The 21,651-nt window shown below is 37.6% G+C and overlaps 1 protein-coding gene across 1 annotated transcript in view; it reads right to left on the bottom strand.

Moving 5' to 3' along the window:
• Window positions 1–21,651, bottom strand: part of alpha-Man-IIb (alpha-Mannosidase class II b) — a 629,055-nt gene that overhangs the window by 10,182 nt on the left and 597,222 nt on the right. The window contains exon 4 of the mRNA XM_081737196.1: window positions 9,667–9,800. Within this exon, the coding sequence (XP_081593322.1) occupies window positions 9,667–9,800 (134 nt within the window). The remainder of the gene's footprint in view (window positions 1–9,666; window positions 9,801–21,651) is intronic.

Below are 21,651 nucleotides of genomic sequence, written 5' to 3'. Positions count from 1 at the left end.
AACTAATCTCATCTTCGAGTGAGCTGAGTTACAGAACTTCACCACGAGATTAGCCTAGTGCAGTGATCGCCAAACTGTCGGTCACGAGCTACTAGTAGCTCGCAAGAACATTTCGCGTTAACGCTCCGCTTAGCTAACCTTGATTTCTCCACTGAGTTGATGCTAACGACAGGGGGCGCTGACAACAACTGCTTGTTTCTCCCGCGCAATTTCTATTGTCAGCCTAATCTTACAGTTGATTGTATACGCGTGGGGTTGTGTATGTTATGTTTTTCGTGTGTGTATTAGACATTTGCTAAACCTTATGTTTATCGTGTGTATATTAGACATTTGCTAAACCTTATGTTTTTCGTGTGTGTATTACACATTTGCTAAACCTTATGTTTTTCGTGTGTACATTAGACATTTGCTAAACGTTATGTTTTTCGTGTGTGTATTAGACATTTGCTAAACGTTATGGTTTTTCGTGTGTATATTAGATATTTACTAAACGTTCTGTTTTTCATGTGTATATTAGACATTTACTAAACGTTATGTTTTTCATGTGTATATTAGACATTTGCTAAACGTTATGGTTTTTCGTGTGTATATTAGACATTTACTAAACGTTATGTTTTTCGTGTGTATATTAGACATTTGCTAAACGTTATGTTTTTCGTGTGTGTATTAGACATTTGCTAAACGTTATGTTTTTCGTGTGTATATTAGACATTTGCTAAACCTTATGTTTTTCGTGTGTAGTTATATTAGACATTTGCTAAACTTTATGTTTTTCGTGTGTGTATTAGACATTTGCTAAACCTTATGTTTTTCGTGTGTGTATTAGACATTTACTACACGTTATGTTTTTCGTGTGTATATTAGACATTTGCTAAACGTTATGGTTTTTCGTGTGTATATTAGATATTTACTAAACGTTATGTTTTTCGTGTGTATATTAGACATTTGCTAAACGTTATGTTTTTCGTGTGTATATTAGACATTTGCTAAACGTTATGTTTTTCGTGTGTATATTAGACATTTACTAAACGTTGTTTTTTGTGTGTATATTAGACATTTACTAAACGTTATGTTTTTCGTGTGTATATTAGACATTTGCTAACTTGGATAGTTTGATTTCATATTTACTAGAAATGTAAGTTTATAGGCAATAAACAAATGTAAGATTTAAAAAAAAAGGTAGTTCTTTTGATTGGTAGCTCACAGTAAGATTTTAAAAGGGTACCATAGCTCAGAAGCTTCGTAAGTTTGGCGATCACTAGTCTAGTGAAATATTGTTTCTGTGGCAATGAACGTTCAGTTTATTTTAATTCGTGAAGTTATTAGAAGTACTAAAACACGTTGGTTTTTAAACGTCATGCTTTATAAGTACGGGTATTTGAATTCTATCTTAACATTTATCTTGTAATGTGTGTTTATTCATTTTTATTATTTTAAATGTAGTCCACTTATACAAACAACATACATTTCGCTGTTTCTGTCCACCATAATATTACATATATGAGTTTTATATATACACGCAAATCCAATGTCATATTAAGGGAATCGAGAAGGAAAGAAAAAAACGTCAGTTTACACAAAAGCATTTTCCAATTTGAGAAATGAGGTTGAACAATATCCTGCAGCAAGAAACCAACCACAAAAACGTTTTTCTAGAAAGCAAACATTCGTATTACATATTTGTGACATTCTTCTTTTTTCTCTTTGAAAAAGTATACAAGCAAACAAACAAACAAAGAAAAAAAACAATGTTTTCTACTATACATATATGAAACAACAATGAATACTGGACCACGCAGCATTGTAAGAAGGAAACGGGAGAAGAGAATAAGGAAAATGAAGAGATGCCTTCCTTTCCATCTTGGAGAAAAAAAAGGAGCGAAAAAGAAAAGGAGAGATAGGTATCTCCGATATCTTTTGTTTTTCCGGAAAGAAAACGTTGTTGGTATTACCACATGGCCGTTTTCCCAGAAGTCTTTTGTTTGGAACCCTTTCAACGCGTGTAAATATTGTCCTTCGAAAAACCCTTCACCAGAAGAGAGACGGTGAAGAAGAAAAGAACGCAGAAGAAGAAGAAGAAAGGAAAAGATCTCTCTACTTGAGCATCCGTATCTATGGCAATCGAGACTCTCTATTTTCTCTTTAAAAACGAACGATTTGAACGACTCCAGAGAAGGATGCTGAAGCAAGAAAAGAACACTAAAAGCTTTTACACTCGATACGTTTGTAGAATTTGGTAAACACAAAACAAAATATTGTTAACAGGTTGTTCCATTACTAAACATACTATCCATGGTCGTTTTTCTTTAAACCGTATGGGCGAATGGAGATCAGTTTTAGTGCATAGAGAGAGAGGGAATCCTAGTCAGACGATAAAGATTTTACTTTTGCTAATTGGTTTATCCTTATGTCTAACACCACACTGTATAATAATACAGTGAAACTTCACAATGACGGTCCTTCCATAATACAGACACATCTTTGCTTGTTCCAGCAGAAATACATGTATTATTACGAAGCATAACCATCACTTTTTTTGGGTATTCTCAAATACGGACACAGACAGTATTTTTTTCCCATCTCCGTTTTTATGGACACCCTTAGATACAGACACAAACAGTATTCTTACCACTCCCACTTTTACGGATACTCTCAGATACGGACAAGGACAGTATTATTCCCCGACTCCCAATTTTACAGATACGGACAGTATTATTCCCCACTCCTACTTTTACGAACTCTCAGATACGGATACGGACAGTATTATTTCTCTCATTCCTCAGGATTCTAGTAATCTCTTCATAACGAACAGAAATTATTCTCAATTTATACGTATTTAACGTCAAAATCATCATCATCATCATAGGTATTCTGCCATTATTGGCAGGTCCTCGTCGCAACTGAAAAGCTTCTGTACTGTATTGGTCTTCCGCTAACCTCTTCGTCTTCACGTACGATTTTCTTGTTTTGATATCGTCAATTAATTGTAGCCTTCTTCGTCTTTTCCCTCTCTTTCTTGCCAACATACTCTCTAGCATGTCGAGCTCCTACGTGGACTAAGCGGTTAGCATACGCGCCTTTGGCGTGGGACACCCGGGATCGATTCCCGGCGGGAGCTCATGTAGTTCGGATTCCACGTTAATCAGTAGGTCCATTTCTCATATAGCCTCACTGCTGAAAGGGACGTTAAACTCTAAATTAACTCAACTCTTTAGCATGTCCCTCATGATACAGTTTCTTCCTAGCCAATGTCCCAACAAGTACCTCTTCCTGTTCTCAATAATATCTAAAAATTGTTCTTTTCTGCTCCACCATTTCTTACACGCTTTCATTCGTTTTCCTCTCGGACCCAACTAATCCTCTCCATTCTTCTTCACACCCACATTTCGATAGCTTCCAGTCGTTTTTCATCGTTTTTGCGTAATGTCCATATTTCTGCCCCAATACTACACATGAAGTATTTTTTATAAGTCTTTTTCTCAACTCTTTATTCAAAGTCCCAAAAAACAGACTTTTGCACCTCCTAAAGGCTTCATTCGCTCTTCCTATCTTTGCTTTTATTTCACGTTCGATCTTTATGAAATTACTAATAATACTACCCAGGTATTGAAAATTAGACACCTGTTCTATTTTCTCCCCTCCTATTTCTATATTTGACACCAAACACTTCGTTTCAATCACCATGGCTTTAATCTTTCTAACATTTATCTTCATTGCATATTCTTACAAAAGTACAGTAAAGTAATAAGAAATTTTGAAGAGAAATTAAGTGTCTGCAGGATGAACCCCGTAGACTTCCCCCTTCCCCAAAGTATTCTTAAGCTGACATGATTGGTGAGTTCTATCCACAGTACACTTTCAGTACTAATAATATCGTTGTATGTTCTTATTGCACTACTATTACTTTCCGTACAGTCAGTATAGAATTAAGGTATTTTTAAATGTAGTTGAGAAGAAAATTACTGTACATGAAGTATATTTTGTAGTACACGCCCATATACACACACGTCCCTCAGCAGTACTTTTATTTCTTTACAAAGGGAATTTCTACCTCATCCTCTAAGTACACAATGAGTACATTTATCTCTATCGTATATTAGTCTACGAGTGGCAGTCAAAATGTTCCGGGAATGTTGTTGTAGCTTTAGCATTGATGACGCAATCACAATAAATCTTATACAGTACAGTCCTTAGATTGCCTAATTATGAATTTGACAGGTATTAACTAGGGATGGCCAGAACCGGTTCCTGGCGGAACCGGTTTTCGGCTCTTAACGGATCCGTTTCTAGAGATCCGGTTCCGAAACAGGTTTTTCGGATCCAGGTCTGGAACCGGTTCCTAAGATCCGGTTCTGGAACTGGTTCCGGAACCGGTTCCAGACCTGGAAACTAAGTCTACCTGAAGGATAACATTAAGAAATGCAATAAGCTGCTCAAGTACGGTACTGTATACCTACTTTTAGACCACCCTGTAGTGTCCGTGAAGGAGATGGCACTGTAGCGTCCGTAAAACAGATGGTACTGCAGTGTCCGTAAAACATGTGATACTGTAGGTCGATAAAACAGATGATACTGTAGTGTCCGTAAAACAAATGGTACTGTAGTGTCCATAAAACTGTGGTATTGTAGTGTTCGTAAACAGATGATGTTATATGTCCGTAGAACAGATGCTACTGTAGTATCCGTAAAACAAATTGTACCGCAGTGTCCGTAAAACAGATCTTATTGTCACATATACTTTTTCCGAGTCAAAAATTCTCTGTATTATGAAGTTATTCGTTATTGAGAGGTGTCCGTTAACGGAGATTTCACTGTAATAACAACAACACGAAACATAACGATTGCCTTACGTCAATACATGAAAGGAAGTTAAATGCAATGGATCATCGGAGACGAACTATCCTATACCAGTTCTGAGGGAAGCAAGAATATATGGAATGCTGGAGAATATAAAGTTTTTTCGGAAGACCATCCGCTGGTGTACTTGCCTCAATGCACAGATCCAATCTCTTAATGAAAACTCAATCGCGTGTTTACTTTCTTCCTTGCTATCTGCTTTCAGATACAAGTAAAATTGGTTTCTATATTTCCTTTTCTCACTGTACATTTACAAATATGATTTTGTCTGTTAGGAAATTATTTTTTTTTTTTTTTTGTTCCTACATCATAAAACAAACATTGTTAAATCCTTTGGAACACAAAAAAGTCTCCAAAATTGTGATTTTAAACAATCAATCACCATTGTTATGGGCATGACTGTCAGCAGTTGTTGTTCTAAGGAAAGTTGAAATTAATACTACAGAGTGATAAAAAAAATCACACATCTCATGGCAAGGAAATAACAGGACAGACTCACAACCCATACCGCACGCGTATAACAATGGAGTATTTGAAATCGAAGTTTCCAGGGCGCACTTTTCCAAGCCACTGTGGCCACCATGGTCGCTTGATCTCAGTCCACCAAACTCTATCTTATAGCGATATCTGAGTCAGCAGCTTACATAATCCATTTGAGCATTTTGAAAGAATTGCAGACCAACATTCAACGAACTATGGACAACATTTCACGTGCTACGCTCACTAGCGCGATGAGAAACATAATCAGGAGGGTGAACATATGTGAAGCAGTAAATGATGGGCATTTTCAACATCTGTTCTAATATCGCCTTGTGTGACTTTTTGGTCAACTTTTAGAAGAATTACAGGTCAGTAAAATTATTTGTTTACCTGATACTCATCATGAAGTTGTGAAGGACTGTGTACAGCATATGAGTTCCAGTTATGACTAACTAGTAAGATTAGAATACATATATAAATCTTAATAATAATAAGTCTATAAAATCACTGGTAAATTTATTCATATATGGGAGGGAACATATGAGGTGTTCTGTGTAGTAAGGGCGAATTCAACCGAAGCGTCCGTCTACCAGTTTATGTGTTACGGAAAAGATGGTCGAACTCCACACAACTGACCTAAATGCAAGTATGGTAACTGCCACATATTACTTTAGGTACATTACAAAAGGAACAGAAGATGAATTACCCCTTACTATTCAGGATGCATCATGCTAGCTATGTATATACGATTGCCACCTAAAGAACATACCTAACTTCAACATTAGGAAACAACTTTGAAACGAATAAGTCAATTTGTTAGGTGTGGTTTCATGTTGACAACACATACTCACTCCCGCTGGTCGAGTGGACTAGCATGTGCGCTTTAGGTACACGTAGTCCTGTGTTCGATTCTCGGTAGGAAAGTATTAAAAATTTCAACACATTAGAATGGTTCGGAGTCATGTAAAGTTATAGATCCACATCTGATACAGCCATGATGCTGAAAAGGGATTTTAAACTAACTCCAATTAATTGAAATAGTTGTTTGTTGACTTGTTTACATTTAGCGCCCGTTTTCAGTACCGTACCGAGGCTTAACGGAATATGGGCCTACAGTTTTAAGGTGGAATCCGAACCACCATAATGCGCGGTGGCTCAATGGTAGAGCGTTCACCTCCGGTGCTTGGGGTCCCTGGTTCGGTCCCAGCTCGCGCCGTGTGAACTTTGTGGTGGACAAACACCGTGCTGGTGGGTTTTTTCGGAGTTTTCCCGTTTTCTCTCACTTTCTTCATTCCACCATTTCATTCATTTCTCATCTTCATCGTCTCCTTTAGAATTAACGGCATAACCGCGGGACGTAAAATTCATAGATTTTTTTTTTATCCTGTTCTGCTCTTGGCCGACAGCGCGGTGCAATAAATATCGACAAGTGCTCAATCAGTTCACCGAGAAAGTAACCCGGTTACCTTCGGCGAAACATAACATTAACAATTAGCATATAGTTGTTAAAATCTTTTATTGAAACTGGTCACAGAATAAATAAAAGTACTTCTTTAATTAGACCAATTAATAAACAACCAAGTTTCTCTCATTTTCCTATGTTATTGACCGAGAGCGCTGTCCCGAAATCAATGAGAAATTTATCTCACATTACTAACTTCCATTAGGGTTAAGACTGTTACCTTCGTTCCATTCCTACGCATTTTGTGCCTTACATTTGGCAAACTCACAAGACAGGGTACCTAGGTGTAACACGCTGATTGTGATAAGATTGCACAGACATAAAGAACATCGAAAAAGAAGCGACACTTATTTTTTTTTTTATATCTGCCAACAAGCGCATTGAAAGGGTCAAATAGGGGCATAAAAATGGGGTCAAAATGAGATAATGTGGAATATAGCGAGAACGAGAAGAGATATCGGAAAAATTTAAATGTGCGAAATACTACCCATAGTCGACGCAATTCAATGAGGTAGAACGCATCCATGAGAAGAGAGCAGAACATCCGAAAATGGACCAATTACGTGTACAACATTGTGACGGGCGAAATGAGCGAAAAGGGTGTTAAGGAGCAGGAAGAAAGAAGAAACGAAAACAGAAAATACGTGTTTTTGCTTTGGGTGCATATGTTGCCCGTATGCAAAAGAGACGCAGATTTATCTCAATGCCCGAAAATGGGATAACACGCAGGAAGGATGCAAACGCCGTTCATATAGATAGCCAGCGAGACAGCACTGCGCGGTGGGTTCCATATATCTCGTAATGAGAACAACGATGAGATGGATGTTGGAAAAGGAAAATGTGTGTGGGCAGTAGTAACACAAAAACAATCGTTGGGTTGTACGCGTATTTTCGTAGTGATTTAATGTTGATACTAATGTGTGGTACTGATATTAATGTTGCTGTTTATCCTACGTATGTGGACCACCTGCTATTACATTCTACTGTGCTATGAATTTTTCTTCCCATTACCCGATATATGCAACCACTGCGCAGTACTGTTTCGCTGGCTGCCTATACGAACGGCGTTTGCATCCTTCCTGCGTGTTATCCCATCTTCGTGTATTGAGATAAATCTGCGTCTCTTTTGCATACGGGCAACATATGCACCCAAAGCAAAAACACGTATTTTCTGTTTTCGTTTCTTCTTTCTTCCTGCTCCTTATCGCCCTCTTCGCTCATTTCCGTAACACATTGTGACAATGTTGTACACGTGATTGGTCCATTTTCGGATGTTCTGCTCTCTTCCCATGGATGCGTTCTACCTCATTGAATTGCGTCGACTATGGGTAGTATTTCGTACATTTAAATTTTTCCGATATCTCTTCTCGTTCTCGCTATATTCCACATAATCTCATTTTGACCCCATTTTCATGCCACTATTTGACCCTTTCAATGCGTTTGTTGGTCGATATAAAAAATAAGTGTCGCTTCTTTTTCGATGTTCTTTATGTCTGTGCAATCTTATCACAATTGGCGTGTTACACCTGGGTACCCTGCCTTGTCAGATCAGAAACAACTGAGTAACTTTAATATTACCCACCACTTGACCAAGCTTCATGAGAATTCTTTTTTTTTTTTAAGTACAAAATAAAATGGAACTAACGAGCACGGTTATTGATTTTGTTTCTTTATAGAAGTTTAAGCGTTCTTTTTCAGCACTTAGCGTGGTAGACCAGAGTTTGATTCCCGGAGGGAGTTCATGTGATTCGGATTTCACCTTTATCAGTAGGTCCCGTTTTATATATCCTCGCTGCTCGAAAGGGACGTTAAACGCAAAATCAACTCAACTTCTTTTACAGCAGCGAGTTTACATGAGATATGGCGCTTCAGTTTAAAGTACAATCCGACCCATCGTAGTGTGTTAATACTTTACCACCAGGTGTCGAAGCAGAGACCCAATGCACCAAAGCTAGCCACTAGGTCAGACGGAAAGGCTAGGAAAACGAGTCGTAATGCGTACTTGCATTCCCTTTAGACCTGACTCAAAAGCATTCTACGCTAGAGATTTGTTGCACACGGTTCAACGGTTATGGATTCCTACGTTTTTCGTTGAAACATCAATTTGTTCTTGCTATAGATGTTATCATGCAGCATGTTATTTATGCTTCATTTTTTTATTGACTCGTTATTTGGGATATTAGGAATATCAGCAAATACGTGGCAACTCGAAAACTGCCATGAAAAAATATGTCCCTTGGCAACTCGAAAACTGCCATGTCCCTTTGTGTAAAGGGACAAGCTTTGCTGATAGATCTCAGTACTGTCTTTATCTCTCTCTTCTGTAGTTTTTATCTTCCACGAAAATTCACGATTTCTCTTACAAGTTTCAGCCTAGAGACTTCAAATTTTTAGTGAAGGAACTTCATAACCTATCGAAGGCAACAATCCATGCCGATTTTTTATTTAGAATTTTCTTCATTATTGAAACAGTTATATTGATAAAGGTTTGAATATCCATTCCAACAATCAAGCCATTTCAACAATGAAAAATCTAAATAAAAAAATCGGCACGGATTGTTGCCTTCGATAGGTTATGAAGTTCCTTCTTTAATAATTTGAAGTCTCTAGGCTGAAACTTGTAAGAGAAATCGTGAATTTTAGTGAAAAGGTAATAAAATACATTAGAGAGATATGAACACCGTGGTGACATCTATCGGCAAAACTTGTCCCTTTAAATCAACCTTAACAATACTTGCAGGTCTAATACCTCAAGAAGAAGATGGGCAGAACTTTAGTGACAATCGTACAAAATGATACCTTACTAATATGAGTGTGAGAAATTATTAGTGCTAATTTCTGAATTTCTGAAGAAACGATATACTAACCTTCAATCAGCTGATCCAACATGGCATATATATGAACGGTTGCTTCGTCTGTCATGACCCAGCCTCCGGTGGTAATTTCTAGCCGTCCTTCGTCAAGTAAATTCTTTACGATACGTTTCTTCGTTGGATGGGCACTGGAAGGAGAAAAGAAAGAAGAAAATCAATATTAAAAAATCAATGCTTAACTGCAACAAAGAGTTAAATAATTTAAGACACACTTGTCTATGGTTCTATTCTAGTCTACTATAATAACATGTTTAAATACCAAATTAGAAGTGGGGGGCGCGGTGGCTCTGGTAGAGCGTTCACCTCCGGCGCTTGGAGTCCCAGATTCGATCCCAGCTCGCGTCGTGTGGAGTTTGTGGTGGACAAACACCGCGTGTGTGGGTTTTCTCGGGGTTCTCCCGTTTCCTCCCTCTTTCTTCAATCCACCATTTCACTCATCTCTCATCACCGTCTCCTTTAGCCTAACCGGCATAAATGTGGGACGTAAAACTTAAAGATTTCATTTCATTTTCATTTCAAATCAGAAGTACTCAACTTTCAAAAGGTTCCATTCAAAATATGTGAAGAACAAAGTTTTTCTAGAAGTGTGACGCTCAGCAGAAGGCGACGGCACAACGGCATAACGGCATGGTGGAAATATTGCATATCAGACAACTAAATAAGAAAATGCTTATTCATAAATTATTTTATGAACATGCAAAATAGAAATTTATCAGTGTTTCATTCAGATATAGAAAAAGTTAATAGTATAGGAGAAGTTTTATTTTTCATATGTTTCTGATTTTCGTAATTAATACAGGGTCCGGGGAAGAGACCTTCCGTATTTGGAGAGGGCGCTGTGTGCGTTGTGGTAGTGATATGGCGATGAAAGGGATATCGATCGATAGTAGTATACGTGTCATTTTAAGTAGTCGCAATGACGTGGCGCGGTGAGGATCGTGCGTTCGTTATGGACGAGTATATTCGTAATGGTAGTTATGTGATTACTACTCAGCGAGTATTTCGCATTCGGTTCGAACTTGGACTGACATGATTCTGTTCCGGATAGAAAAACTACTTAAGTTTGGGTATCTACTTCAGAGTAGGTCGTTGTACTGAGAAAAAAAATCGCCTGGCCGACCTGTTTAAGTGCTGAACACTTTGAAGATTGTTGCACGCTCTCACACGCGCCACATTTTCCGGTGTTGTTACAGTCCGAGGGCGACCACGCGATTTTTTTTGCCTGACCCTATATAACGTGGGATATTAAAAACAGAAAATGAGACATTTCTCTTGCGTGTGGGGATCTTATTATGTTTTAAGTTGGCATTAGTAATATGCGTTGGAACTTTGAAGGCAAGCACACACTCCTCCAACTGTAACATCACCTGATATCGAATCCAACAATTTAACAACAGCGCGACACAGTTCAACTCAGTCCTGGATTACCCTGAAACCAGGAAGTGGATGAGTTGATTTTGAGTTTAACGTCCCTTTCACCAGCGAGGCTATATAAAACGGGATCTACTGATTAACGTGGAATCTGAACCACATGAGCTCCCGCCGGGAATCAAACTCGGGTCTCCCATGCCAAAGGCACGTACGCAAACCGATCAGCCACGAAGGAGCTCCAACCTATCTTATGACAACAATGATATCACGTGCCTTACTGGATTAATAGCAAAGGTAGTTCGATCACTTGAGTATGGAACAAACTTGTCCTCCCCGAAAAGGTACTAACAAAGAATAATCAAATTTTACTCCTGAATCAAAAATATCAGTAGATAATTCATATGATTTTTGAATTACTATGAAAAAGAAAATGTGAAAACAGGCGCTTTAAAACGAATGGCGGTGTTACATTGGATCTTCGTTACATTTCATGTTATATTTATATTAATTTTTTTTCTTTGAGAAATAAAGGAAAACAAAACATTTTTCACTCACACAGTTCTCACTGTTTTGTTGATGACAGGCTATATAACCCGTATCTCCTCGTGGCGACATAACGCGATGCAGGTAATTTGATCTCTATTACAGAGAATGACATCAGCAGAAACGATCGCTTAGCTTCAGTCCATTGACTTTGAAGAGGCGTTTGACACCCTACCAAAGCATGACAGCGCGTCCCGAGAGGGTTTCCCTTTTTTCATTTTATTTCACTTACTTTTTTATGTGAATATCTGTGTGTATGTGTGTGTGTGTATTGGTACGTGATTCCACGTATGCATCAACTCATATTATATATATAGTGAGTGTATGTGTGTAGGGGAATGAGGAGGGGAGAATGCGTGTAATGTGCGGCTGAAGAGGGTAAAAAAAAAGTGAAAAGTAAATCGCCCTTTTTAAGAGAAAATTGTTGTGTTCTATACTAAACCTCTATTTTGTGTGTGTGTGTGTGTGTGTGTGTTGGAAAGGGGTAGGGGAAGGAGGTATCAAAACGTTAATGCTACCTCTTTCATACACACACACATTTCCAATTGCTTTTTTTTTTATTTCTACCCCTATGACAGCACGATGCGCTAAAATAGGCGATTGGATATCGATTTTAGGTCTTTATCTATAATCCCCTCAGTTGTGGCCTATTTTCTGTTATATATATATATATATATATATATAAAGGACAATAAACCTCATTTCCTGTTTTTTCTTTTTTTTTACCCAAATACGGGAGAAAGCCGGTGCTTTTATAATACCTTTACAGCGTGCGGGAAACGGTAGTATTTATGTAATAGTGAAAAGGGTGGGGGGAGAAGTATTGGCAGGGTGTGGTACGTGGAGTAATTTTACGTAATTTCCGCTTTGAAATCCTCTCTCTCTCTCTCAGTTTGAAGATTTTTATTTTATCCTAGATGGTGTGGGACGCGTATCTTTGTGTTACGATATATAACAGAGGAATGTTGTGCCTTTTTGTTGTTCGTCTCGTATAAGATATTCCCTCTACATATACAGGAGTGTTTTGACATGTAAACGCATCCCACTATTTTCTTGTGATATACCTGTGTGTTGTTGCCCCCTTTAGAGTGACAGGCTTTGTTCTTTGTTTGTATGCAAAGGGAGATCGATCTGCTTGTTTTTCCAATCGTCCACTGCCGTCAGCTTTCTACAAAATTAACCTTTCTTTCTTTCCTTATATTGTGACTCATGTGTGTACTTTGTACGAGGGGGGTCCGTAAATAAACTTCTCCAGGCGACTGTGGATAGAGGTGGGGATGCAAAACCAAAAATAGTATGTGATATTAAAGATCAGATGTACCTTTATTTTTCCACATAAGTACCTAGTACATTGAGCCATTTGTCATACCGGTCTATAAGCTTCAAAAACCTTTCCAGGAAAAATTCAGGGCTCTGCATACGGAATAAGCGTCGAACAGCTTCTGTGACTCAGCATTGCTTCCAAAACACCTGCCGCCGAGAGTCTTCTTTCAAAGCCGGAAATAGATAGAAGTCACTGGGCACGAGATTAGGTCTGTATGGCGGATGCGCAAGGCGCTCACACTTAAGACACCATCTCCGCACCATTTGTTTCGACATAACATCAGGCCCATAGATTTCCGCAAGGCGGTTAATGGATTTCTACTCCCGATACCCTACGTGCTCATTCATAGCGGACAACAGGTCGCATTTCCTCCTTTGATCACGACGTCAAAACGCACCTTCTCTACATAGCTTCCAGGCTCAGACTGAGAGAGTCGTCTCTGCTTTGCGCAGGCGCTGCGATGACGTCATCTGCAGGATCGCAAGCGAACGCTACCCACTTGTGCCTGGCTGTGTTGCGCGTCATCTGCTGTTTTGTCTGTCTCATTGCTGTTCGCTTTCCTGGAGAGAACGAGAGGGGAAACTTATTTTCGGACTCCCCCTCGTATATATTATCATACTATGTTTTAGGCATTTTCTTTCTTTATTTCTTTTTTTAAAAAGTTTAACGCCCCATGGTTGTGCTCTGATGAGTTTCCGGGTGGCAATATGACCAAACAGGTAATAATCCGAAGGGACAAAGTCACTACTATATGCTGGATGCGGCGTCAGTTCAAACTCATCACATTTCTGAATCTTTCCTTGCGTTTTTCGAGTTGATTGTGGTTTTGCATTATCCTGTTGCAGTAGAGCGTACTTTCGGTTCACCAATTCAGGATATTGTTGGTTTAGAACAGCATACATCTGCTCTAACTGTTCGAAATAAAGGTTGACATTGATGGTACGACTGTTAGGAACGAACTCAAAATAAATTACCATTGTTTTTGCACATTCTGATTTCGGAGAAAAAGCCCATTTTTCGTCCATGGGACGGTGTTCCAGCAGTAGTGACACATGTTGACATTTGTCCATCAGCTACATGTCGATATCAACAGACACATTGGCCACATTTCAATATCGATCATGCGATCCCACTAGTGACATTCCTTTAGTTTACCGAGTTTCTTAGTGAGTCCCATTGCACAATTTCAACTTGGCCTCAGTTGTTTCATCCTTATTGGTATGCAACCGTGCAAATCATATTGCATCGGTTTGAGGGAATATTATTGGTGAATTGGCAATGGCTTTCGTGTTTTTGATGATAATCCTTACATTTCAGATGCTTTGAACTCACGTTTACTTATTATGAGTGCATTTTTTCTGGGCATTTTTCGTTACGTGTTTCCACACATGTGAATCACCCTCCTTCATCTGTTGTGCTCTACCGACACTCCAGATGTCTTTCTAGAGCATTTGAGTACAAATTCGCTACACTTAATACTCAGAACGTCACTGTTGGCCAGCATCTGTAATTCGCGATTATGCAACCACACTCAACGGCATGAAGGTGTCTGCCATTTTGTATTTGTTCCAGATATCCACTTAATACAAACGAATTATTGTTACCTGGTAGAAACCCTATCAATTCATATCCATTTAGACCAATTTTCATTTGGCAGATTATCCGGGACTCCCTACATTCCTTTGAGGAATCCCTGGCGGATGCATGGTAGGATTGTGAAACATGCAAAATACAATACAGGAGGTATGACTTTTTCAGTGAATTTTTTACCCGTCCTCTTTACGTTGTATAATTTCCGAACTATTGGCGTCCGAAAGTAATTTTCCCACGCTTTCGGTACCTTGTAGATCCGAAACTATGTCCGATAGCCGCAAGTTCGAGAGAACTTTTTTCTTGTCTCAGTGGCAGGAGTCACCTCCCAAGAGTTTTAACATATATTTTGCAACACCCGATATATATCAACACCGGTATATATATATATATATATTAAAGGAAATTTTCTTTCTATAATTTGTGTTACATTAGCCATCTTTTCACTTACATCTCTTCCATAAAATGCTCCCTACATAGTTTATTCCCTCCCAATCGTTTCTTTTTCTTCCAACACCCCCTTTGAAAATGAGAATGTTTCCTGGAAGACACTAGGGCCCACGTTGAGAACCATTGCTTTAATTAATAAGGAGTCTTAAGGAAGTGTAATTTCTTTTACAACAATGTTAAGAAATAACTCATACCATTTAACATATCCTATTATAGCGGTCCTCAATTATTTCAGAGTTGTGGATTGCCTTTTTATTTTTAAAGCATGGTACGGACTCTAAACCTTAAAATTTTTGTATCTACATAGCAGTAGTAGTTAAGAGATGTAGCAATACATATTAACAATAATTAAATTACAAACCTTTATTTATGTTATAAGCTTATATTATATAGTATACGCATAAAGGTGGGCTAAATTATGATATGTAAATAATGGCAATAAACTACGCAAATTTGTTGCACGAAGCCGTAGGGATCCGCGGACCACCAATTGGGAAAGACTGTCTTATTGTATTGAACCATGTAAAACAGCTCACTGAAAACTGTGGTATTTAATTCATAAGAATTCAATCATTTTTCCTTTCCCTATTTAAGATTAAAAAAATACAACTTTAATTAATTATAGTAAGTAATAAAAATTATAACTTTTTCAGGTTCTGTGGTTGTCCCCTAACAAGGAAAAAGACATTAAAAATAGATAAAAGTGTTTCAGAATAATATTTTACTGCCACCGTTTTAGGGTCAAACACTCGTAGCAAACACCTAGTGCGATAAAAAAAAAAAACCGAAAAAGTATAAAACGGAAGGAGGGACCAAACACATTTCTACCAACATTCTTTCAACAGGATGATGTACGTTCTCACATAAATTTCTTCTCACTGACTTGTTTTTTTTTCTGGTCAAAACTACCCCAAACCTCGTACGTGTATTTTCTTTGTGCTGTACGTAATGATGCGTACGTATGCCTTTCGTACGTATGTGTATGTGTGTGCACAAATGTTGGTAAGGGATAGATATTCATACACAATCTAGTGACCTTTTGAAGTTATATATATGCAGTTAGCATTTTTGTTCTTTGTCCCTTATACTGCGTTTCTGCTTTTCATTCATATACAATATATATAGTTAGAAAACTGAGAAAAGACATATAGAAATGCAAAAGATATTATATTTATACTCGTGACACGGATCCAGCCCCTACAAAGGTTCAAAATACATTAAACGTGTACAAGGGCATTTTTTGGGTACCATATACAAGCGTGTGTGTATGAATGAATGCTATTCCCTTGTGTTATACTGTATTGATGAGTGATAGTGATTGTTTTTAGTGTAATCCATGTTTTTCTTTTTAGTCTTTCTTTATTTTCTATATACAGGATGTTTCAAAACAGCAACGACAACATTCGGAAGATGATTCCTGACACCAAGATAACACAAAAGTATAGATCAACCTGGCTGCAGAAATCCGTCGGTTTGGAGTTATGGGCTGCCGAAAACAAACAAACAAAAAAATGAATTGTAAAGCTCCATAGCTCAATACTATGGGACCTCTTTAGTCGGGCCAAGACTTCACTTAGAAACTAGTATATGTCCTATCCAAATATCGATGATTCAGTTTGCTGTAGTACTTCCGCAACAATATTTATAAAGGTAGTTGGTGAGTACTTCAAATTATATGTCCGTTGCCAAACTCCCTCTATAAAAATTGTTACACGAATACTGCAGGATTCTGAAACATTATTTTTGGATGGGACACATATTAGTTCCTAAGTAAAGTCTTGACCCGATTACGGTAGTGCATGGTGTTGGAGCTATGGACCATTGAAGTTCAATTTTTCTTGTTTTCGGCAGCCTGTAACTCTGGAATGATAGATTTCTGACCCAGGTTTGTCTATAGTTTCTGGCTTATTTTGGTGTCAGGAATCATCTCCCAAACAAACTTTGTCGGTGTTGTATTGAAACACCCTATATTATATATATATATATATATATATATATATATATATATATATATATATATATATATATATATATATATATATATATATATATATATATATATATACGTGTAATTTGGAATTCACAAAGACAAACACACTCACACTATATCCCTAAAGCCTTGAAATATGTTTTGAATTTGAAGAGGATATGCTTCGCCTCCTATACCTGCTTATTGATTCAATTTATTAATAACTAGCTGAAATGCCTGTTCTTCGCACCGAGAGAATACGTGTCTGAGAACTATTTGAATCCCCTCTCTTCTTATAATATTTATTACAATGAAAGGGTTATGGTAAAAATATAGAAGATACTCTACATTTAACATAAATATTAAAACAATCTATTCTCATAGAATACACCTTTAATCAAACTAATATGATTTAAAAACCCAGCTTTAAGTGAATACTAGCTATCCCGGAGGAAGTTCATGTGGTTCGGATTCCACGTTAATTAGTAGGTCCACGTCTCAAATAGTCTTGCTGCTAAAAGGGACATTAAACTCAAAATCAAGTCAAGTCAAGTACTAACTGTCTTCGAAAAGTTATTTAAAATAGGTCAGATGTTTTCGCGATTCTGAAAATTATGAATTCGACATAAATCTCAGTGACTTTTTACATTTTTCATCTTCCACACCCTACGCTCTGTAAATGGGGATGAATTGGGGGTTTCACTAATAGTTTCAGCAACCCCGAAAACCACGGATCCAATATTAATATCAATAATTTTTAATTATTTATCCATGTCACAATATAATCCTCCCAGGGTACTAATGGCATCTGGAGTATCACGCTTTATTTAAGCGAACCGTAGGACGTAAAACTCAGAGATTTCATTTCATTTCATTTTTATTTAAGCGACCTCGAAAACTAAGGATTCGACACTCATTTTCGATATTTTCATATGTCACCATTTCACCCCACCACCACCACAACCACCGGGTGCTAATGAGGGATTAAATCGGATTTAAATGGGAACGAGAGTGTAACTATTTATCTAGGCGACCCCAAAAACTATGAACTGGACATTATTATCGGTCATATTTTATCATTCTATATATCCCCCTCCCAACCCTAGGAGTGTTAGGTTTCTTTAAAACCCAAATGGGAGCTTACCTTCGACTTAAAGTGCACCAAAACTGTCACTTATCAACTAAGGGACCACGAAAACTATAGATTTGACTCTAATAACGATCTTTTAAATTAGTTTTACATGTCACTCTCTCAATAATGGAAGCTGAATTTGGGTTTAATTGGCATCAGAAGTCACTGTCCATCTCAGTGACCCCGAAAACTATGGATTCGACACGAATATCGATCAATACAATACTGTAAAAAGTTTACAGTAAAAATCAAACTAGAAAAAGTATCCTTTCATTTCTAAGTAAAAACAGCAATTGTGTATATAAAATTTATATTATAAATCCATCGGTTGAGAAAGCCACATGGCATAAATAGCCAACTGGCTTCATATTAACATTGGAAGAAAATAGGGAAGAAAGTCGGACCGGACATATATACACAACATGTTAAAAAACAATTCCAGCTTTCATCTTACGGGACTGTGTAAATGTTGGGACTGATAAAAAACTAGAAAAACATCCGTTACAATCGACGAACGCGAAATTCGAACCGCGAATTCCCGGTATTGACGCAAGAACTTGAATCACTCATGCACAAGATCGTCTCCTAACTGAAGTCCTTTACCAATTCAAACGCCGCGGTGGCTCAGTGGTAGAGCGTTCATCTCTGGTGCTTGGGGTCCCGGATTCGATCCCATCCTCCGCCAAGTGAACTTTGTGGTGGACAAACACCGTGTGCGTGGGTTTCCTCGGAGTTCTCCCGTTTCCTCCCACTATCTTCATTCCACCATTTCATTCATTACTCATCATCACCGTCTCCTTTAGCCTAACAGGCATAACCGTGGGATGTAAAACTTAAGGATTTCATTTCATTTTTTCCATCACCCAATTCATTTTTTTTCAACTGGCTCACGATGATAAACCAATACAAGATTTTCCGTCTCTCTCTACCGAAATCGAACCCTGGACTACGACTAATCTTCATACTACTATAGTTATCAGAAGTAATTTTTCTATATAGTTTACTTTCGCAAATGAGGCCTGGCTTTCGAGATGGAATAAATAATTATGAATTTCGAAGCCATACTTGAGAGTTTCACGGAACGCTCTGCAACCCACCGCACGACAAGGATGTTTTGGCTGCCTAACAACCAAGGCGTTCTTTAAAAAGTCTTTTCTTCAGAAGTGCACACGTGAATTATACTATAATTTTAATCTAAAATTGTATTCAAATACTAAGGACATTTTTCGAGTATGCTTTGAAAATACAACTGTTACGTTAGTATCATAATTCACTCAGTGTTCACTGTTCAAATAGGGAACTTCACATGTGCACACATAGTTCGTGGTTTATTTATAGTAATAAGGCAGTAATAAATGATCTTCCAAAAATTTTTTTTGTACTCTTAATGCAAAATGAAATCTTTAGTTTTACGTCCCAGGATTATTCTGGTTAGGCTAAAGGAGATGGTGATGAAGAGAAATGAATGAAAATAATGGAATGAAGAAGTGGGAGGACACAAGAGAACCCCGAGAAAACCCACGAGCACGGTGTTTGTCTACCACAAAGTTCACACGGCACGAGCTGGGATCGAACCAGGGACCCCAGGCACCGGAGGTGAACGTTCTACCACTGAGCCACCGCGCCCCCTACTCTTAATGCAGTATTTTAAAGCTGCCATGGCTTAAGATCAATACTTTCTTTAAAAAAAATAACTTCTCCCTTTTTTAAGTGATACGTTTAAATCTGAAGTCATACGTTTCAGTTAAGACTTTTTTGAATGCAAATTTATTTTACATCTGGACTGACCAAGCTGTATTATACACGTACAACTGAACATTATTTTAATATTTAGATTAGAAGACACGTGATAAACAAAAGTGAATGATTATAAAAGGTTTTGGTGGAATAAGAATGTGGGACAGAATGAAAGAATCCCGACAATATATTAGGTTTCTGAAATGTTCGCTCCAGGTTCGGAAGAAGTCTGGAATTTACGGTACGAGGAAGTCCTCAACTGCACGTTGCATCGCTCACAAGGGAAGTTCGGGAGAAAGCACTCACCTGCAGAGAAACTAAGCATGCCATTTGAAGGACCAATTCATGCTGATTACAACAAGCTCATAAAATTCCTCTAGGTCTACGGTTTAGAACTGTTCGAGAGATTCAACTTGGAAGTGTATATGAAAGAAAGAGTATATGCGCATTTATATGCATTAAGTACAACACAGGGTGTCTACTAAAATTCCAAACGAAATTTCGTGACTTTTTCGTGACCTTTTCTTTCCCAAACCATAAAATTTAGTCACATTCTCAAGAGCGAATTTGGGTGCGAATTGGCTCGACTTTTCATGCATGCGATAGAAGCGTGCTTTGTTTGCGATTTGGTAGCATCTCAAGCTGACCACAGCCATTTTTGGTGGTGAGTTTTGACGTTTTATAGAACAAAATTTTCCAGTCTATACTTATATTTGTACAGATAAAAAAATCGTTACCCAAAAGCTAAAATTCGTGACTTTTCTTGACTTTCATGATCGTTTTCTGATTTCGAGAGTTTTTCATGACTTTCGTGACCGATAGATACTCTGGCAACATTACAATGAAACCTGTCTATGTTTGCCACCATTGGTTCCATCGAAAAGTGGCCAACTTACAGAAAATAAGTGTGATTGGTATATTTTTATAATAGGGTTTCTAGTATTATTTGATGGTAAAATTTTAATGAGCAATGGCACGACAGCTACTTTTAAATAATGTATATAGAGTAATCATAACAATATACTGTACTAGAAAAAATACTACAGTATGTTAAGTATATGTACTTTTACCTTTCTGAAAACTAGTCTGGTACACTTAGTTATTCGGATTAAAAACACAACAACACGAACAACCATAAAATGGAAATGTATGTAGGCAGTTTATTGAAATTGATATTATAGCACACTGAGTGATTCAAATTGAAAACAAGAAAAGCAAAATTATAAATTGAACAATCTATGTGCAGTTTATAAGACTTTTTTTTTTCGACAGTGACAAATATTTCCTGTAGATAACTTTCGAAAAATAGCAAATCAGTTATTATACAAATTTATTCATGGCGGTTCATTCTAAACGTACTTCTTTTATTCTTTTTGGCACATATGCACATTCTAATTTTGTAGTTGCTATCTATCTGTTGTTAATGAGCTACAAATGTTTTCCTTGGAGCAAAATATGTTTTGAGACAATCTTAAGGGAATTCATATCTCAAAACCTACGCTATCTTTCGACAAGCCGTCAGGTGCCAATAGCTGGCAATTGACATGGTTAGCTTTAGCTTTAACCTTGAGAATTTTTCGGAATTACTAAACCTCCCCACTGATGAAAGGAGCTGATATAGCTAATGGTTTTTACCCAAACTGACAGGGTAAACAAAAACGTACAACCATTTCTTGAATTCCTGTACGTACTTTTTCATATTCACATCTTCCTCTGGCCATTGACCTCCAAGAACAAATCGCACGGATCTATGCTTCTTTGTGTCCAGTCACAAATACAGAACATCTGCCTCTTATATAGGGATACGAAAGGATTAAGAAAAATAATAAAACGGTATTTTGCGTGGCCAAGATACGCAGGTAA

The sequence above is a fragment of the Thermobia domestica genome, chromosome 13 (genome assembly GCF_964235325.1).
Source record: "Thermobia domestica chromosome 13, izTheDome1.hap1.1, whole genome shotgun sequence".
Taxonomy (NCBI): domain Eukaryota; kingdom Metazoa; phylum Arthropoda; class Insecta; order Zygentoma; family Lepismatidae; genus Thermobia; species Thermobia domestica.
This window is presented reverse-complemented; position numbering and strand designations above follow the sequence as displayed.